We start from the raw sequence: 18,865 nt of genomic DNA on the forward strand, positions 1-18,865 counted from the left end.
ATCAGAAACAGGCCACCTTGGCTAAGTATTTTAGCAATAAACAAGTACATTTCTCTTTCAACCTGCCTCAATTTCATTTATGTTTTGGCAGCAATCATAGCTGAAAAACAAGTTAAAGAAGTTGAAGCACAAGCAAGTCTTTTATTGGATAGGCTGAAGCCTTTGAAAATGCTAGAGGAGAACCTGAACAGAAACTTGTCTGAAATTAAAGAGCTCATCAGCCAGGCCCGCAAGCAGGCAGCATCTGTAAGTTCCATCATCCCAGACTTAAACGGCTTCACTTTCACTTTTTAGCAGGGAAGTTCTTCAAGATAAAGAGCCTAAAACTTACTGTCAAAGTACCTGGTTGTTCTGGGATCTCACTGAAGTCCAAGAGTACTAACTGATGTTAAAAGCATACTGGCAGGGCTGTTGGTACACTTTATAGTTTTAGCTTCAAGTTTCTTACTGCATTTGTGAGTTTGTCAGAACAGCGAGGCAGTAATTTATTTACTATTTCCTTTTGTTTCCTGTAAAAATAATGAAATACAGTATGTCAGAAAGCAATCACAGAGGTATTTTGGTGAGAAAGAGACAAGTGAGGGGATGGTGCTGCCATTCTTTTTAGGACAAGATGTTCATTTCTAAACTTACTTTAGAGATTAATGGGGGACGCCTCCATGTAACATCAAATATCATTACAAATTTTTTAACAGGACTGTTGATTCTATCAATAAATTTGCTATCTACGCCCTGCCATGTCCATATGTTCTTCTTTGCAAGAAGCTGCCGTGCACCCAGAATACTTTTAAGACAAATAATATACTTGTTTTTGAATCTCTGCCCCCACTTAAAGACAATAGAAGTGAATCAACTGTATTATGGACCTCATTAAACTGTGAGGGGAATATGAAAATGACTTTGCACTCAGTAATATTTGGTATGCCTCTGGCTTTAGTGTAGGTATGTTATTGTAAAGTTTAGGGAGGTTTTGTTTTAAAAAGTAAGAGGGTTTCAGTTCTTTCTGCAAATATCTTTCATTATATGGTTATTGCTTCTCTGTCACAGTCTACTGAAACTTAATGAATCTACTGCAGAAAAGAGGGAGTAGTATTTTCTGAAGTGTCATAAACTACAGACGTTCTTGGCGGGGTGAAAAGAAGTAAAAGCAAAATCCCGTTTTCCAAATCTGAGTTTGTTCTGTTTTTTTGGTAAACTTTTACTACATGAGAGAAACTTTCTATATGTATCCATATGCATATGCTCACGTGTGCTTTATGTGTTTAGTTGTTGCAGGCATATTCAATGAAGTTGATGAAGTTGAGGTTTTTTTGTTGTTAAAATGGGTTTTCTGTCATTATGCTACAAGCTCCTTGTAGTTTGGCTGCATTTAGCTTGAATTGCTGTCCTATCAGTATACTAGACAGTGTTCAAAGGAGTTAGTGGTATGACAATGGGAATATGAATTTCTCTACTTAATCTTAAAATAGTTTAACTTGTAATATATGCATAAATGTATCTTTTGAATAGTCATGCAAACTGTGTTGTAAAACGTTGAAATAACAAGAATTATTGCAGACTGTCTGCCTTTTAAATTTAAAAACAAAACAAATTTCTCTCAACATAGACTAGAAATTGTTTCCTTTTTTTTAAGGTTTTTAATTTTAATCTTTATTTTCTGATATTATTACAGTGGCTTTTACTAATATATATACTTCTGACCCAAGATTTATTGTTATTTTCTGAGGTATTTGAATAGTTAAATTTACTGGCTTCAAATCTCCTAATTGAATGTGTGAATTATGACAGAATTTGTTCTTTTCTATTTGTGAACCTGTTTGTCAAGTGATTCCTAGGAGATTGCTACGATCTAACCCAGGTAGCAATACTTAGATTGCATGAAAGTATCTCAGTAAATAGGTTGTATTTGTTGGTCAGAAGCTAAGTACATATTTCAGAAATATGTGCTGTGTACAGAGTCTTGTTTAGATTCCATTTCCTCCTTCCCCCCTCCACCCCAGATTAAAGTTGCAGTGTCAGCAGACAGAGATTGCATTCGTGCCTACAAACCCCAAATTTCATCTACAAATTACAACACCTTAACGCTCAATGTGAAGACTGCTGAACCAGATAACCTCCTTTTCTACCTGGGTAGCAATGGAAAGGTAAGTTTCTGGCATACATTTACTGAAGGTGATGGTAGTAAAATGTTTTAAATGACCATATATATGTTTTTTCCTACTTGACTTCAAACTATGTATCCAGGTGAGGCCCCTGGCAGACAAATGTGTTCACTAGGGGTGGAAATATTTTTGTGCCTTAGGTGATTCCAGAGATCCTCAAAGGTAGGGAATAAAACCACCTGATTTCTCAGCATTGCCTCTTGGCCATGTCATGAAACTCCCCCTTTCTCTTCCCATGCTATGCATTAAGTTCATGGAGTGTAACACTCTGTGATGCTTTCATGTAGCATGCTGGAGTATATTAAGCAATTTCTCTGGTATTGCAGAGAAAGTACTTGAATTTGGCTCTCGTGAGCATGGTGCATCCACTCACTTGAAACGGAGCATGATGGCTCACTGTCACGTTGCCTTCCTCTTCCTTCCCTCTGTAATCCTAATAAACTTAGACCTATTAGCTCCTTGTGGCATGCTATAATGTGATAGTACTTTTTCATAGACTGGAAGGTCACTTTACATACACTCAAAAGTGCGTATTTCTGTATGGCTACATGTATGTACATCACATTTTTATATATCTATAAAGAAAACATTCACCTACTTGTGTATAAGCTGAGTTTTTTTGTTTCATTAGAAGAAAAAATGAGTAAAAACTGGGCCTGATTTTGCTAAAAGTCAACTCCCATAATATGGGAAGTAGGGACAGGAGTCTGGAAAGACTTTCTCAGTGTTACATATTAAAAGACACAAAGCAGAAACTACATGTTCGATGTCCTGTATTAGAATAAGCCCTGTTGTTTTTCAGGCAGACTTCCTTGCGGTGGAGATGCGACGTGGTAAGGTAGCTCTTCTTTGGGATTTAGGCTCTGGATCAACAAGAGTGGAATACCCTGATTTTCAAATTGACAACAACAAATGGCACAGAATACATGCAACCAGGTAGTTAAAATGAGAATGGCATAAATATAGGATAGGAAAATTGATTATTATTAATTTTAATGAGATGGCTGTATTGTAGAAATGTCCAGCGACTTAGTGAGTGAACTTGGCATAAAAAACACAAATCATCTTCTGAGTTTTCCAGTGACAAGATTTTTATTGTCCTTAAAAAGAGCAGCCAATAGCATGTGTTGATTAAGCCTGGTGATTTCTAAGACTATTTATTAGTATTTGTACTTGGCAGGTTTGGAAAAACAGGTACACTCAGCATAGAGGAAATGAACTCCAATCAGAAGCCTTCATCTAAAACTGCAACCTCTCCGGGGACAGCCAGCATACTGGATGTTAACAAATCAACCCTAATGTTTATTGGAGGACTTGGAGGGCAAATCAAGGTTAAATTCTGAGATTAGCAGTCTGTAAAATGTTTTTATCATGTTTGAGAGATACTTTTGACTTAGAAATAATTGCATCAATTTGTAACTTCATCAAGAAATGCCAGGTACTCTGAACATAAAGCAAAGATGCTATAAGGATATTCTAGTATCCTGAAGTTAATTTTCCCTGGAAATTTTCGCATAAATTGTTAACCAGGACAGGCTCTGTGTGCATGCATGATACTTAGATATTACACAATGAATTTGTTTTTCTTTTCCTTCTTCCATGGCTTCTTTTAGTTTGCCATTGTTATTCATGCCATGAGGCATGTAAATAGGTCAAGGACATAGGTCAAGGACATAGTTATTTTACTTTTTTACTTGCTGCAAATTTACGTATTATGATTTAAATCATAATTTTTATTAGTTATGCTAAAAAGTGTTCTTTTATTATGATTTATATCTAACAAAGTTAGAGTTTACGGAAAACAACCGAGCAAAAATTTGGCTGCATAATTTTCAGAGTACTTAACATTAATTTTATTCATGAAGTATTTTTTGTCTTACAGAAATCACCTGCTGTTAAGGTGACCCATTTTAAAGGGTGCATGGGAGAGGCATCCCTGAACGGCAAATCTATTGGTCTTTGGAACTACATGGAAAGAGAGGGCAAGTGCAATGGCTGTTTTGGAAGGTATTTTGTCTCACTCTTTTTTGTAATAGATTCAGAGTAATTTACATCTGTAATATATATTTCTGTGCTAGCTAAAGATAATGAACTCGGACAAATTGTAGTGTTTCACTGATCGTTAACTTACAGTTCTGAATGCACTAATCTGAATGTGCCAGTGGTGTCAAATGATTTCATTGTATGGAATTTTATTACTTATTAATCACCTTTTTAGAGGAGTTCTATTGCTGTGGTCTATTTTGTGTATTGGAAGTAGGGACTGCCAGTGAATCAAACTATTTTGGAATGTTTGCTTTCCAGTAATTTCCAGCAAGACAAATTTATTCTTTCCTAGGATAAGAAACAGTGTAAAGCACTCCTATAAAAAAATCCATAGCAAAACTGTAGCCACTGAACTAACTTGCTACTGTTATTGTAATTGTTGTGAAAGGGGATTGCAGACCGTACTATTTTTATGCTTAAGGAATTGAAAAGAAATATGCTTGACTATATTGCCTTTTGCAGAATGTTTCGTGTAGAAACAGCAGAGGGTGCTGCTTGATTGTATGAGATTTTTTAGAAGTATTATATTGCAGGGAAAGGGTCTAATAGAACACAACGTGTTGTAAGTGCAATTACGCAAAGCATTTTGATAATGTCGTGGTTTAACCCCAGCCAGCAACTAAGCACCACACAGCTGCTCACTCACTCCCCCTCCACCCAGCGGGATGGGGGAGAAAATCGGGAAAAGAAGTAAAACTTGTGGGTTGAGATAAGAACAGTTTAATAGAACAGAAAAGAAGAAACTAATAATTATAACGATAACACTAATAAAATGACAACAGCAATAATAAAAGGATTGGAATGTACAAATGATGCGCAGTGCAATTGCTCACCACCCACTGATCGACACCCAGTTAGTCCCCGAGCGATGATCCACCTGTCCCCACTCCCCCCAGTTTGTACACAAGATGTGACGTCACATGGTATGGAATACCCCTTTGGCCAGTTTGGGGCAGCTGTCCTGGCTGTGTCCTGTGCCAACTTCTTGTGCCCCTCCAGCTTTCTCGCTGGTTGGGGATGGGAAGCTGAAAAATCCTTGACTTTAGACTAAACACTACTTAGCAACACCTGAAAACATCAGCGTTATCAACATTCTTCTCATACTGAACTCAAAACATAGCACTGTACCAGCTACTAGGAAGACAATTAACTCTATCCCAGCTCAAACCAGGACAGATAAGTAGATAACATGTTTTAAATCAGAGGGTGTATGTTGTAACAATTATTTTTTTCCTTAAGGAATCGATGGGGTTTTTTTTTCATATATTAGGGAAGAACATTTTTTATCTTGTACACATCCTTCCCCATGGCTAAATCCTGTATTGTAAGATTCTATAATGAAAGTGGCCTTTGGCTGGAAACCTTCAGTTATTCATAACATCAAGATTCAAGTCTCTTTCCACACTTTCTAATCATACTGCCTGGGGGCTGCACCAACTGATATAATTTTTCTTGTATTTTATATAAAAATGACTGGAAAACCACAAATCTTCAGTTAACATTTTAAACTCTTGTTTTCTGCTTCCGTAGCCCACAGGATGAGGACACTTCATTCCACTTTGATGGCAGTGGATACTCAGTTGTGGAGAAGGCACTTCGCTCAACTGTGACTCAGATAATAATATTTTTCAGTACCTTTTCACCTAATGGGCTGATTCTGTATCTTGCTTCAAATGGCACTGTAAGAAAATGGATCAGATTCTTAAGCTGTCAAAAACTGTGTTTAGATCACTTGATGGTTCTTGCTTTCTTCTTTGTTACTTTTTAGCTTATGTATATTAAACCAAGTTATTATCTTTGTATAGATTATCACCTGTGATTAACATCATAAGCCAAAGGAGTAAAGACAGGAACCCTAGAGATAACACCTTGGAGCAAATATTCACATATACTAAGGCCAAAATTAAGTAATGAAAACAATTCTCCATAATTTGTTTTAATTCTAGACTAAAATTAATGATTATTTAACTAAAGGCAAGAAAAGGAAACAGTAGGGCAACAAACTAGTTCTGTTCATTTGGAGGAACCTTTGCAGGATGTAAAATCTTTTGGAACTGAGCTTGCAGAAGGACAATATTGAATGGGCATATTGAATTAAATCCTTAAGATGAGAATTCAGTAAACTGAAATAAATTAAATAAAACTCCCTGCAACAGCAATGTAACCTAGACCTAGCTCCAGACCTTCACTGTCGTGTCATGCAGTTTACCACATACTTAGCTGGTGGTTTTCTTTTCCTGAAGGAGGACAAAGCTTTGTTTAGACACAGATTGTTTCAGAGTCACTGCTATTCATTTGCTTTGTTATGTACTCGCTGCCTGAATATATTGCACAATGATATCTGACTTAAGTTTTACAGTGCAGAGGGCGCACTTTTAATACAATTCAGAAAGTCTTTTTTACTGCGTGAAGAAGCACTTTGCTTCTTGCAGAAAGAACATTGTAGTGTTTGATCATTATGCTAACAGTCAAATCAAATTACTCTTAACTTCATCCAAAAAAAACCAAATGTGACATTTGTTATTTAAACCTTACTCTGCTGAGTAATCAAGACTGATGATGCATTTAAGCAAGAATAACAACAAAACAAAACAAAAAGACATCCTTGTAAGGTACATGTAACTTAATTTTCCTAAACATAGCAAAGAACTGTCTTGGGCCTATGTCATGATTTAACCCCAGCCAGCAACTAAGCACCACGCAGCCACTTGCTCACTCCCTCCCAACCCAGTGGGATGGGGGAGAGAATCGGAAAAAAACCCAAAAGAAGGTAGAACTCAAGGGTTGAGATAAGAATGGTTTAATAGAACAGAAAGGAAGAAACTAACAATGACAACAATAACAATAATAAAATGACAATAATAATAATAAAAGAATCGGAATATACAAAACAAGTGGTGCACAATGCAATTGCTCACCACTTGCTGACCAATGCCCAGTTAGCTGCCGAGCAGCAGCCCCCATCCAGCTTTCCCCCCAGTTTATATACTGTGATGTGACATGGTATGGAACATTCCTCTGGCCAGTTTGCGTCAGCTGTCCTGGCTATGTCCCCTCCCAACTTCTTGCGCCCCTCCAGCCTTCCTGCTGGCTGGACATGAGAAGCTGAAAAATCCTTGACTTAGTCTAAACACTACTTAGCAACAACTGAAAATATCAGTGTGTTATCAACATTCTTCTCATACTGAACCCAAAACATAACACTATACCAGCTACTAGAAAGAAAATTAACTCTATCCCAGCTGAAACCAGGATAGCCTAACAAATAGTCTAGGTACAACAGTTACCAAACCTTTGGTACAACAGTAGCCCAAACTTGCCAAGGATGCATCCTTTTGGAAGATTTTAATCTGTTGCTTGCTTGTTTGTTTGCTTTTTCCTCCTAGAGAGACTTCCTGTCCCTTGAGCTTGTTGATGGCAAAGTGAGACTGACTGTTGATCTAGGTTCAGGACCTCTTGCTCTTACAACAGAAAATCGTTATAACAATGGAACGTGGTATAAAATTTCCTTCAGTCGGAACAAGAAACAAGGTAGGCTGCAGACTGAAAAAAACAGGTCTCTGCACATTTACAAATAGAAATATCTAAGATAGCCACAGGGAACATCATTGCAACCAAATTTGGTCACTTCCAATGCCATTTCTTTAGCAGTCAAACCTATGTTACTCTGTTTTTAGAAGGACAGCAGTGTAAATCTTGTGCTCGGTTTGGCACATCTTATAAAGAGCAGGTAGTGCAGAAGCTGCTAGACAAAAACATATTAATAGTCTTTAAAGAGTAAAAGATCTTTGTCCAAGTATGTGTATCAGGGATCATGTTTTCTGTTCTTCATTTTAATAGCACCTACTACAACAGTATTTTGGGGCCTATGTTTGGGAAGTAATGCATTAGAAATAATATGTGTTAATAGCTATAACATATATATATTTTCCCATAGACTTCCCCAGGTTTGGTTTTGGCAGAGAAGAATGAATGACATTAACAGAATAGCTGGAAGTACAATAAATTACTCATTCTAAAATAAGAAGATTGTCCATACAAGTTTGAATCAATGAATACATTTTCCTTTATTAGACACAGGATTGCCAAAATGGAAGAATGTGTATTCGTTTCCTTCTCCAGATCTTTACTGTCTTTTCTTTGCAGGGATTTTGGCAGTCATGGATGCATATAACCTCAATTATAAAGAAACCAAGCAAGGAGAATCTCCTGGGGTTGCCTCAGACCTGAACCGCTCTGATAAGGACCCAATCTTCATTGGTGGGCTGCCAAGATCAAGGACTGTGAGGTAAACTGTCCTTTTGCTTTCCCCACTTTGCTGAAAGAGTTGTAAGTAGAGGAAAAGACTAACAAATTCTGCTGTCTCCACTGAAATTAGTGAAAATCAGTGTAGTCTGAAGTCTTGTTTATGGCCAGGCCTTCAAACTCCTAGTATGGTGCTTTTCACTGGTAGGTTTGACACTGCAGTTCAGATCGCAGACAAGCTTCTGTTTTTCCCCTCCATGGGTGATTTCCACGACAGCAGCTGCCACAGTAGCCACCTGCTCTTGGTGTCAGACTGCAGCAAGCATTCAGCACTGCTGCCTGGGACAATGTTCCTTTGATCTCTACCTGTGTAAGCCTTGTGTTTTCCAGCTGGTATTTATGCGCTTCAGGATAAAAGTTCTATTTCAGAACGTAATTCTTGTAATTCAGTTTTGAAACTTGGAACAGAGGAGAAACAGTTGTGAACAGAGCAACAAAAAACGTTGCAAATATATATTTTATAGCATGTCTCTAGTTTATACTTTTTGTATTGCACATCCCTGCTGAACTTGTGAAGTCACATTTCTTCCAGTGGCTTCACTTTGAAAGGATAAACATGGCAAAATAAAATCTAATTAAACTATCTGCATGCTGTTGACAATAAGGTAAATTCCAGGACAATATTGATCTCTGTGCAGTTATTGCAGAGGTGCAGACTTGTTAATCTTAACTGGCATAGCAACCTGTAAGGGATTATGGCAGGACAGCCTTAGATTTCTCTGAGTTAAATCTGGAACCAAATTAGGCATCCTCCAGACTTAAGAAATGAAAAAGAATTGCTAGGTAGTAGAGAGCTACAGTTACCCTCTGTCACACAAGCCATTACATTTCAGCTGAAGATTCACCTCAAAGTTTTGGAAAATGACCTGGCCTGGCAACACAGCACTACACAATTGTATGTTTCCATTTGGGGACAATGTTATCTGACTCTTTTTAAGATCAGAATTAATATCTGCTAAGAGTAAAAACCCAAATTACTGCTGTTTTCACTTTTACTGGGGTGACTGCATTCTTTAAAACAGATCTCTTTTTCTTATTGAAGAAAACTTAATCTTTTCTCCTAGGAGATTCCAAATACTACTCCTTGGAAAAAAACCCTTGTTTTGTGTTTCAGGAAAGGTCTTAATAGTAGAATGTACATGGGATGTATCAAGAATCTAGAAATATCCCGTTCAACCTTTGACTTGCTTAGAAATTCATATGGAGTAAGAAAAGGCTGTGTATTGGAGGTAGGAGACTTTTAGGTTTTGTGACATGATCTTTATTGTTATTGAACAATGAATAGTAATGTTTGTGAAAGAATATAGTGAGTTAAAATGGGTTTATCTTGAAAAATTCTAAGATAATCTAATCTATACTTTTTTTTTTTTCTCACTGGGTGCCATGTAGGGGCAAACTCAGTAATTATTTCTCTTCCTCATAAAATAGCCTATTAGTAGTGTGAACATCTTGAACAATGGATATATTGAGTTGGTACCTAAGTCCTTAAGCCCAGAATCGGAACTGATGGCAACTTTTGCTACAAAGAACAGCAATGGCATCATCCTTGCTGGACTCAGCAGGGGACTGGAAAAGCGACGACGTAGACAAGCACATTTGGCAAGTACTGAAAACAAAGACTTTTTTGGTTTTGTTTTTGCCATTTTTATTTTGTAATGTCAAGTCAGGTTTTTATGACTGTAACTTGCAAAGAATGAGAAAGTAAAATTTATTCAGCTTAGGAAGGCCCAAATACAGAGGCTAGGTGGGGAACAGAGGATATTCATTGTAGCAGAGGAGAAGTGAAGGATCAGTTAGCGGAGACCTGTTATGGTTACTAGGACCTTGAATGCTTTTGCAACAAGGAGGAAAACTGCACATGAAATGCACACAGTATGTTACTTTCCACTTCTGTTAGAAGTAGTTACTGCTGAAGGATTTGAGATGAACAGCTATCTTATATCTGGTGGACTGTTTCGGAGCTCCTGAAATCCAAGGACAAAGTCTTAGTAGGAATACCTGCCCCTTCTTATTTCTTTCCTCTAAGGGGAGGAGCAGTGGGTTGGTGGTGGTATAAAAAAAACCTCCTGCATATTAACCTGAATTTTTGTCATGACCAGAGAAATTTCCAGCTTTCACATTTTCTGTTAGAAGGTTTTGCACTCTGAGAGGTACCAATACATGCCTACTAGTCTCTGAGTTTCATTAAAAATTTTGTTTACAAGAAAGTTGGAGGTAAATTTTTCCAAAGCTTATTCTGTTTAAACACTGAATGAGTGACAGGAAATTGAGTTATAGTTAAAAATTAATCTTCTGATTAAATCCACAGCCCTTCTTTTCCATCACACTGATCGACGGTCATCTTGCAGTGCACGTTAATGCTGGAGACAGAGCAAGTACTAGAAAAGTAATTCTTCGGTCTGCTAATGCAACATACAGTGATGGACAAGAACACTCTGTCATCCTAATCAGGAATAAGAGGTATATGTGACTGCGAACAGTACTACCTGTTTAATTATTGTGTGCTGTTGTCAGTTCGCTGTGCTCTCTGAGGAACTGCCTTTCTAGCTCATTAGGTGGAACAATCAAAGCTGTGTTTTTCTGCTGTTAAGGGAGGTGTTCCAATTTACATGGTAATTGTATACAGCATACAGCCACTGATGAAGTTGTAGTTAAAAGCTCTCAAAAGCTCTAGACAGCTTGGGCCACTTGAGTAAAGTATACTAAAATAGTATTAGAAAAAATATAGCTATCAAAATCATCTGGAAAGATAGCTATCAATAGTTTAGAAAGATACTTGACAAAACTCTACATGTTAAAAATTATCTAAAGAAGAAGGTCTTCTAGTTTCCAGACATTGAAAGGATTATCAAACTGATGGAATCTTTATTTCTTAGAACAGGACATTGTTGAGGCTGAAAGGAATGCCTCTAATTTGAAAAGGAATGTCTAAGGCCCTTGTTGAATGTTTTCCCTACTTTATCTTTTTCAGGATCATAACAGTACAGGTGGATGAAAGTAACCCGGCAGAACTGAGACTTGGGTCATCAGCAGAAATGAGCCCCATGAATATTTCCAACTTCTACGCTGGTGGCATTCCAGCAGGAGAGGGCATCTTGGGGCTAAAAATAGCTGGCTCCTTTCATGGCTGTATCAGCAATCTTATTTTTAACAAGGAGTAAGTCAGAGGGGTAACTGCCCTGTTTTGGAAAACTGTGTATAGTAATTATTAATTGTAGTTTGTAATCTCTTTCATGACATTGTCCATTTGCCTGTCTTTTAATATAACATAAGCATGATGCTGATGATTGGGATATAACAGGCAGAAGATGGATATTACAAGCTACATTTCAAAATAGCACTAAAAATGTCTTTAATGTGTATAGAGATGCTGCACAAAATGCAACTTTTTCTACTATAGTTTCATCTGCATTCACAGACAGAATGGTTTTCCAAGAGTATTGTCTATTAATAGTTACATGGACAGCTTATTTGCCACTTCTCAGTCTTTTTGTCCCAGCATGCCACTTCTTTCCCTTTCTCCTGTTACTAGTGAAAGACCCTTTAAAATACACTCCTTGTGCTTGGGATATGTAGGGATTTGTGATTTAACCTCTTAAAATGTACGTTTTTTTAAAACACAGGCTTTTGTATTTCACCACTTCCATGAAGTATGAACATGTGGATATGGACAGCTGTTTTTTGTCAGAGAAGCCTAAACCAGCCATACAGCCAGAAGACATTGAGATTCAACCTGAACTTCAGGCTTTACCAGTTCCCCTGAGGCCTTTTACGGATACAAAAAAAGTACGTGTTACAGCAAAGCACTGTTGCCTCTTCTAGGAAAGCATTCAACAGCAAGATGTATTTTAGCTTTGTGGTGAATTTTCAAAGTATGGACTGTGTATATTTGGTTCCTCTATGGCACGGCATGGTTCAATGAGTGTGGATTTGAAATTATTATTTCATATAGAAAAATGGTGATATAAACCTTTGTAGCAGCCTGTTGGCCTTTTGGAAGGGTAGTGTAGTTAGGTTTATCATTGTTCAGGCAGCAACACTAAAAAAGAAAAGAAAAAGCAGAGTGATAATCTCCCAGCAGAAAGACTTGACAGTAACTATTATCTTTTAGTGTATTCCTGCCAAAGTAGCTCTGTGCTGAGATTTGCATTAGCTGTGCAATTCAGCATTCACATTTTCCTCGTCACACACATGCAGTCTCTGCTCTGTATCAAAGAGGAAGCACAAACCATTCCAGGGACACACAGTGTCTGAATGCAGCTTGCTTGGCACCTGTTTCCTCTCACACAGTCCCTGTTCCCAAGAGAGAAGGCAGCATTACTTCTCCCCTTCTGCAGCTGCACATCTTTATAATGAAGTGTTTCCAAAGCATCCTGAAATCATTTTTCTGTGGCAACAGCAAGCAGGATTTTATACATTTCATACAACTGTGGCTATAAAAAGAAATAAGCTGTCCTTCTTAGAGCTAAAGTATAGCTTTGGCTTATACTCTGGTACTCAGCTCTCCATCCTCCAAATCATAACAAAAATGTGTGTCCTCACTAAATAGGAAGATATTTCTACCAAGTCCATAAGATTTTCGCACTGAAATTGTACTGTCTTCCAGCATTTGTAATCGAAAGGGCTATCAATTAAGACAAATGGTGAATGAATACTTCTCAAAACTACAAATATTTCTCAGTAGAAAAGACCAGTGCTGTCCATGAGACATAGCTTAATTGTTAGAACTAGTTCATTTTGAGCCTAAAGATAGCTCAGAATGATTGGGAGTTTAGCTATTGATGTTGCTGTACACTTTGTGGTTATCATGTGGCTCGGTTTTGCTCCTTACAAAGTTCTGCATAGGCACATTGCCATTTAGCACTTGCTGGTCAGCACCTGACACTATTCTTCTTAATAAAGTCCTTTCATTAACAGGTAGTTTGTGCAAAAGATGAGCTACCTGATCATGTTCAAGGTGCCTATCAGTTTGGACTTGCCAAAGGCAGCCACTTGACACTGCTCTTCAATCAGTCTACTGTCAGGAAGAAGTGAGTATGTCCTGAATCACACATGCACACAGTGTGTTTTGTATTGAGCTAAAAGAAGCACAGTGATGGTTTTCATGAATGATCACTGCATTACCAGCTTTGAACATGGCCCTCACTTCAGGTTTCTATGGGTTCCTCATGGAAGAAGGCATCATGATCACTGCAATGTAATCAATCTATCTTTCCCAGGTTTGTGGTCATGAGTTTAACTCATGGTCAGAGTTTTGCATTTTTTTCCCCTCAGACTTAAGAACCCCACTGTACCTTCTGTAAGTATTTTGATTTCCCTTTTCTACATACAGAGATCAGCTGGTCCCTGCTCCTTTGACTGATGCAGGTAACATCTCACCCTCTCCTGGATTCTCTGCATGTCTGCTTCACTCCCCAGATCACTGAAGGAGCTAAGACTACTGAGAAGAATCATTCTATTGAGACTTAATGTGTGATAGACTCTCTGCCACTCTTATTTATTTGAGAGGCTCCCAACAAAGTCCCCCAAAACAGCCTGCAAGCCACTTGCATATGCTTCTTTCAACTTGGGAAGCCTCTGCAGTCATTGAGAAAAGAGCCTTTTTTTGCTTCTATCCCTTCTGTTGTAACTATTGAACATAAGGACATCGCTGCTGTGTAGTCTGAACCTAGTGTCTCCATAATAAATGGCTCAATCAGCTCCTCTACCTTTTAAGCCTCCCGCTGTTCTCAGTCTGCCCATTATATCCTAGCAAGCCTGGCTAATAGTAATGGATACCATCATATTATCCTGGAATTTGTTCCTTTCTTGGGGCAATAGGCAAGACTGCAGTTGCAAACAGATGAGCTTGTCCCTCTTAAAGCCCGGTTTGCTCCATGACAAGCACTTTTTCTGTCTCTGACTGGTACAGTACAGAGTTCAGTTTTTAAATACATTATAGGTCATGCTTTCTTAAAATCAATGCAAATTCTACTTTTCTGGCCTTTGTAATAATAAATTTCATTTAATAATAATTTGGTTGAGGCTGTTCTCTGCCTCCAGAGAAGATTTTTATCAATGCAGAAGAAATGTCATTCAGTAACACTGAATTTTTATTGTCTAGACTTTCTGTCCAGCTGAATCTCAGAACCTTTGCCTCCAGTGGCCTGATTTACTACACGGCTCACCAGAACCAGGTTGATTATGCAGCCCTACAGCTTCATGGGGGACAGCTCTATTTCTCCTTTGATCTAGGCAAAGGAAAAACAGTAGCTTTTCACCCTGCTGTTATCAGTGATGGAAAATGGCATACGGTAGGTAGTTGCCAATCTTGTACTCCATTTTCTCTTCCCTGGAGTTACTGGGGTGGTTTTTCCCTGCCTTTACTGTACACTTTCTGTGTTGCAAAGGCAAACAAGTTTTAACCCAATCATAAAACCATTCAGATAATTTGAGTATAATTATTTCCTTTTAAATTGTGATTAATTATGCATCGATTCCAGCATCCAACTACTGTCAAGTATCTCAGATTATTTAGAAATAAAATAGTTTGCCAACTATGTAATAATGGTCATTTTCACCAGAGAAGAACCCAGCAGAGAGGTCTAGAAACTGACTTTTTCCACAGAGAGCTTTCCATGCACTATGTCACCAAAGATCTGCAACTGAGTGTGTGACAGGGTGAAAGAGATTTGTGGGTGCACAGTTTCTCCGTTCTCCCACTTACTGCTTAATATGTGTCATACCATAATCCATGTCAGCAGCTAGTGCTAATAGGGAGGCATTCCCTTTCCTTGGTTGATGCAACACGAGAAAGGTAGACAATTGAAATGAAAGGCTGGAGGAGGACTTGGCATAAGGAGAGTTTGAGGAGAAATTATGGCTACAGCTTTCAGGTGTCCTGTAGCATTCAGGGCCTTCTGTACAAAGACTTTGTCAGCCTCTATTTGCCCAGTTCCTCTAGGCAACCTACCTGCTACTGGCTCTGCCTTGCTTTCCTTGTGAGAAATAACTGTGATGTCTGCATGAGTTTTAAAAGCAATTCTGACCACCTTAGTTTTTCTTAAGGCAGGTGAGGATGACGGTATTCATCCTGCTAAGCTTCCCTTCCCTTGTCCATATGTGATCCCTTTACTCCAGGAAGTGGCTTCTGTGGGACTAAGTGATTGATGACACAAAGCTGCCACCTCTCCTAGGTGCCTTGGGAATCAGCAGAGTGTTATTTTTGCTTTTCATATATAATCAGCTGAAGAAAAAACTAAAATAAAAAAAAAGCAAATGTGAACTTCTGTCAGAGAGATCACAGTTAAGCTCTCCTGCCTACCCTGAAAGGAAGAACACTCCAGGATTTATAGCTGCATGTTTAAAATTAAATATACTGATGTAAAACTCATACTCACACTATCCACTTTTTAGGCGGTGAACAGATTCCATATGAGAGCTGATATACCTTTACTACCCAGGACATAAAAACATGAGCTTGAACCTTTTTTTGGAGATTAAGGCTGTCACACCACTTCACAGCTGGGGGTGATTATTGCAGTAGCTCTACAGTCAATTTAAGCTAATGCATTGCTGCTGAAAGAAGCACTTCTTCCCATTCTCTGCCATCTGCTCATATCACCCTGCTGTACCACTTTGTCACTTTAGGAACCCAAATGTTCATGAAACCTCATGTTGAACCTGGTCAGGATTCTGAGTGAGGCTAAAAGTAACCAAGGAAGAATAAATGGCTAGCTGACTTCAAGTAAAGACCCTCATCTGCATGTGACTAATTTCTTTAGTGCAAGGAAGGCATAGGGACATGAATGAACAAGATGGACAGAACTGGAAGGCTTTTTGGTCATAGCAAATTCAGCACTGCCCATCATAAAATTACAGTGTAGGAGTGTGCTCTTCAGAAAGCTAAGATGGCTCAGCTGGTAGGCAGCACAATAATTGAAGAAGACCAGCACAGTACTCCCATCTTCAAACTCAGTGTTGTACTCATATCCTAAGACAATAAACTAGTGGTTTTAAATAATGATTGTTAAGACACTGAAAAACTTATGCAGGGCAACATGCAATCATTGTGAGCCCTTGGGGAGGCAAGGAAGCAGTTTAGCTGCTCAGTTGCATTCTGAAATGGCCTTAGCCTCACAATGAATTTCAAGAGGATGCTTCAGTACAGTATGTCAAAGCAATGTAAACACTAAAAATTTGTCTTGCTTATTTCTGTGGCAAATGACGACTAGATAACTGATTCAGCTTACTGATTCATGTTTGCATGCTCTCATTATTTCCAGATAAAGACAGAATATGTTAAAAGAAAAGGTATAATCATTGTGGACGGACAGGAATTGGTAGCAGTCAGTGCTCTGGGAGATGGCAGTTCTTTGGATGTGGAGGGGAAGCTCTACGTGGGAGGACTCCCCTTAGACTATGTGCCGAAGAATCTTGGGAATGTAAGAAGGTTGGGGTGGTGGAGCGTCTCTGACATTTTGCAATACTAGAATGAGTATACTGCATCAAACCAATCTAATTCAGTATCCTGTCTCTGACAGGGGCAAAAAAGAAGTACTTAGGGAAGGAAACAACAAAGAAAGTAATGACCCTTTACCAGATAAATCTTGCCAGCTTTCTATGGCTTAGCAACTCTAGCTACAGCTTGTATACTTGTGGTTTAGCCCTTAATAGATTTTTTTCCTTCTATCAATCTCTGTTAAAAATAGATAATGAATATAAATTTCTGTGTTTCGTAGTATATGATAAAAATATGACCTAGAATCTCAGACATTTTGGTACCGAAGAACTATTGCATTCAAATAGGAATTAGGTGCTTTAAATATCTCTGAAAGGCTAGCTTTAGCTGTCTGAAATTAAAACATACTTTTTACACATACTTTTAGAGGGCAGGTTTTTGTTGCCTTCCTCCTTGTGCAGCCCATTATCTCAGGGAGGATTCTGGTTCTGATAACAATGTTTCTCAATTCCTGGGCATGCTTTCTTCACCCATGCTTTTTAATTGGATAATGGGGCTAAAAAATATTTTAATACTTTGAATCTGCAATTGCTGGAAATAGTAATAGTGAGTAATCTTTTTGCTGGATAGAAATCGGGTGATCTGTACTTCCAAAATGTCTTAAAAAATCTTGATTTACTTGTTAATTTGCTGAAGCATGTTTGGAATGTCCTTAATTGTTGGGGGTATCCCTGTTTACATTCAGGCAAATACAATTCTTTCTTTATGCTAGAGAGTGAATACTGTGTTTCTAAACAATATTTATTTTGACTCCAAGACATTATGTACATTTGTAACCTTGTATATGTAATAAATAGAAATGTAATTACGTAAATATTTTAGATCCTGCTGTGTGTTGTTCAGAGAATTTTTTATTTACAAGTCAATTACTAAGAGAGCATGGCAGCAGTTTGTATTACATGTTAACTCTTATATTTCAATGTGCTTAGGTGACTCACAGTATTCCTGCCTGCATTGGTAGCGTGACAATTAACAGCAAGCAACTGGACAACGAGAGCCCTGTCTCCATCTTTGCTGTGAATAAATGCTATGTAACTGTGCAGGAAGGTACTTTCTTTGATGGGAGTGGCTTTGCTGCTCTTGGTAAGTGTCATTAAATGAAAGCAGTACCATACTGAATTAATGTTAATGAAAACATACTCTTTTTAGGTCTTGCTGGAACTCTGTGTAATTAATTGACTCCTCACACAAAGAGTGCATGCCCTGCATATGTATTTCTGAGTTCCTTTACTACGTACATCCAAAAGTGGCCATTTCTGCAAAGGGCTATCTTCCACAAATTAAGGAGCTAGTGATTCTAGTACTGGGAAAGAAACGAACTACCTCTTTCTTCAAGCTAAGAGTATCCATGTTCATGATGTTAAGTTAAGGTCTATTAAAGGGTATGGAGACAAAAGATGTAGGGTGCTTGTGAAGTAACATGAAGGATTACATTAGTATGTGCTTTTTACAGTTTCTTACAAATAAGATAGAATGTATTAAATCTAAATTAATGAAAGAAAAATTATTTGGGCATTTGCCTTTTCTAGTATAAAATGTGAATTATGACTTTGGAAAACTTACTTTTCAGAGGTTCTGCAAGGTCCTATCCTGGCAGAGTAATTAACAAGCTTTTTAGGCCTTCTAATGACAATGTATGCGTTCTACTTTGTACTGTGGGTTACAAGTCTTCTGTTAGAAGCTTATAACTTCTTTTCAGTCAGAGAAGGTTACAAAGTCCGATCCGATCTGAACATCACAATGGAGTTTCGTACAACAGCAATGCATGGTGTTCTCCTCGGGGTCAGCAGTGCTAAGGTTGATGCCATTGGACTGGAGATTGTAAATGGCAAGGTAGGCTGCCCTGTGCTGT

At 38.1% G+C, this 18,865-nt stretch overlaps 1 protein-coding gene across 1 annotated transcript in view; it reads left to right on the plus strand.

Moving 5' to 3' along the window:
* LAMA1 (laminin subunit alpha 1) overlaps positions 1-18,865 on the plus strand; it is a 112,716-nt gene that overhangs the window by 89,235 nt on the left and 4,616 nt on the right. The window contains exons 44-61 of the mRNA XM_075023034.1: positions 92-246; positions 2,001-2,144; positions 2,965-3,098; positions 3,343-3,493; positions 4,045-4,169; positions 5,739-5,889; positions 7,595-7,739; positions 8,355-8,496; positions 9,628-9,742; positions 9,942-10,112; positions 10,822-10,973; positions 11,485-11,670; positions 12,137-12,299; positions 13,431-13,543; positions 14,617-14,806; positions 16,778-16,936; positions 17,943-18,096; positions 18,713-18,846. Of these exons, the coding sequence (XP_074879135.1) occupies positions 92-246; positions 2,001-2,144; positions 2,965-3,098; positions 3,343-3,493; positions 4,045-4,169; positions 5,739-5,889; positions 7,595-7,739; positions 8,355-8,496; positions 9,628-9,742; positions 9,942-10,112; positions 10,822-10,973; positions 11,485-11,670; positions 12,137-12,299; positions 13,431-13,543; positions 14,617-14,806; positions 16,778-16,936; positions 17,943-18,096; positions 18,713-18,846 (2,684 nt within the window). The remainder of the gene's footprint in view (positions 1-91; positions 247-2,000; positions 2,145-2,964; positions 3,099-3,342; positions 3,494-4,044; positions 4,170-5,738; positions 5,890-7,594; positions 7,740-8,354; positions 8,497-9,627; positions 9,743-9,941; positions 10,113-10,821; positions 10,974-11,484; positions 11,671-12,136; positions 12,300-13,430; positions 13,544-14,616; positions 14,807-16,777; positions 16,937-17,942; positions 18,097-18,712; positions 18,847-18,865) is intronic.

This window comes from Buteo buteo, chromosome 3 (assembly GCF_964188355.1).
Source record: "Buteo buteo chromosome 3, bButBut1.hap1.1, whole genome shotgun sequence".
Lineage (NCBI taxonomy): Eukaryota > Metazoa > Chordata > Aves > Accipitriformes > Accipitridae > Buteo > Buteo buteo.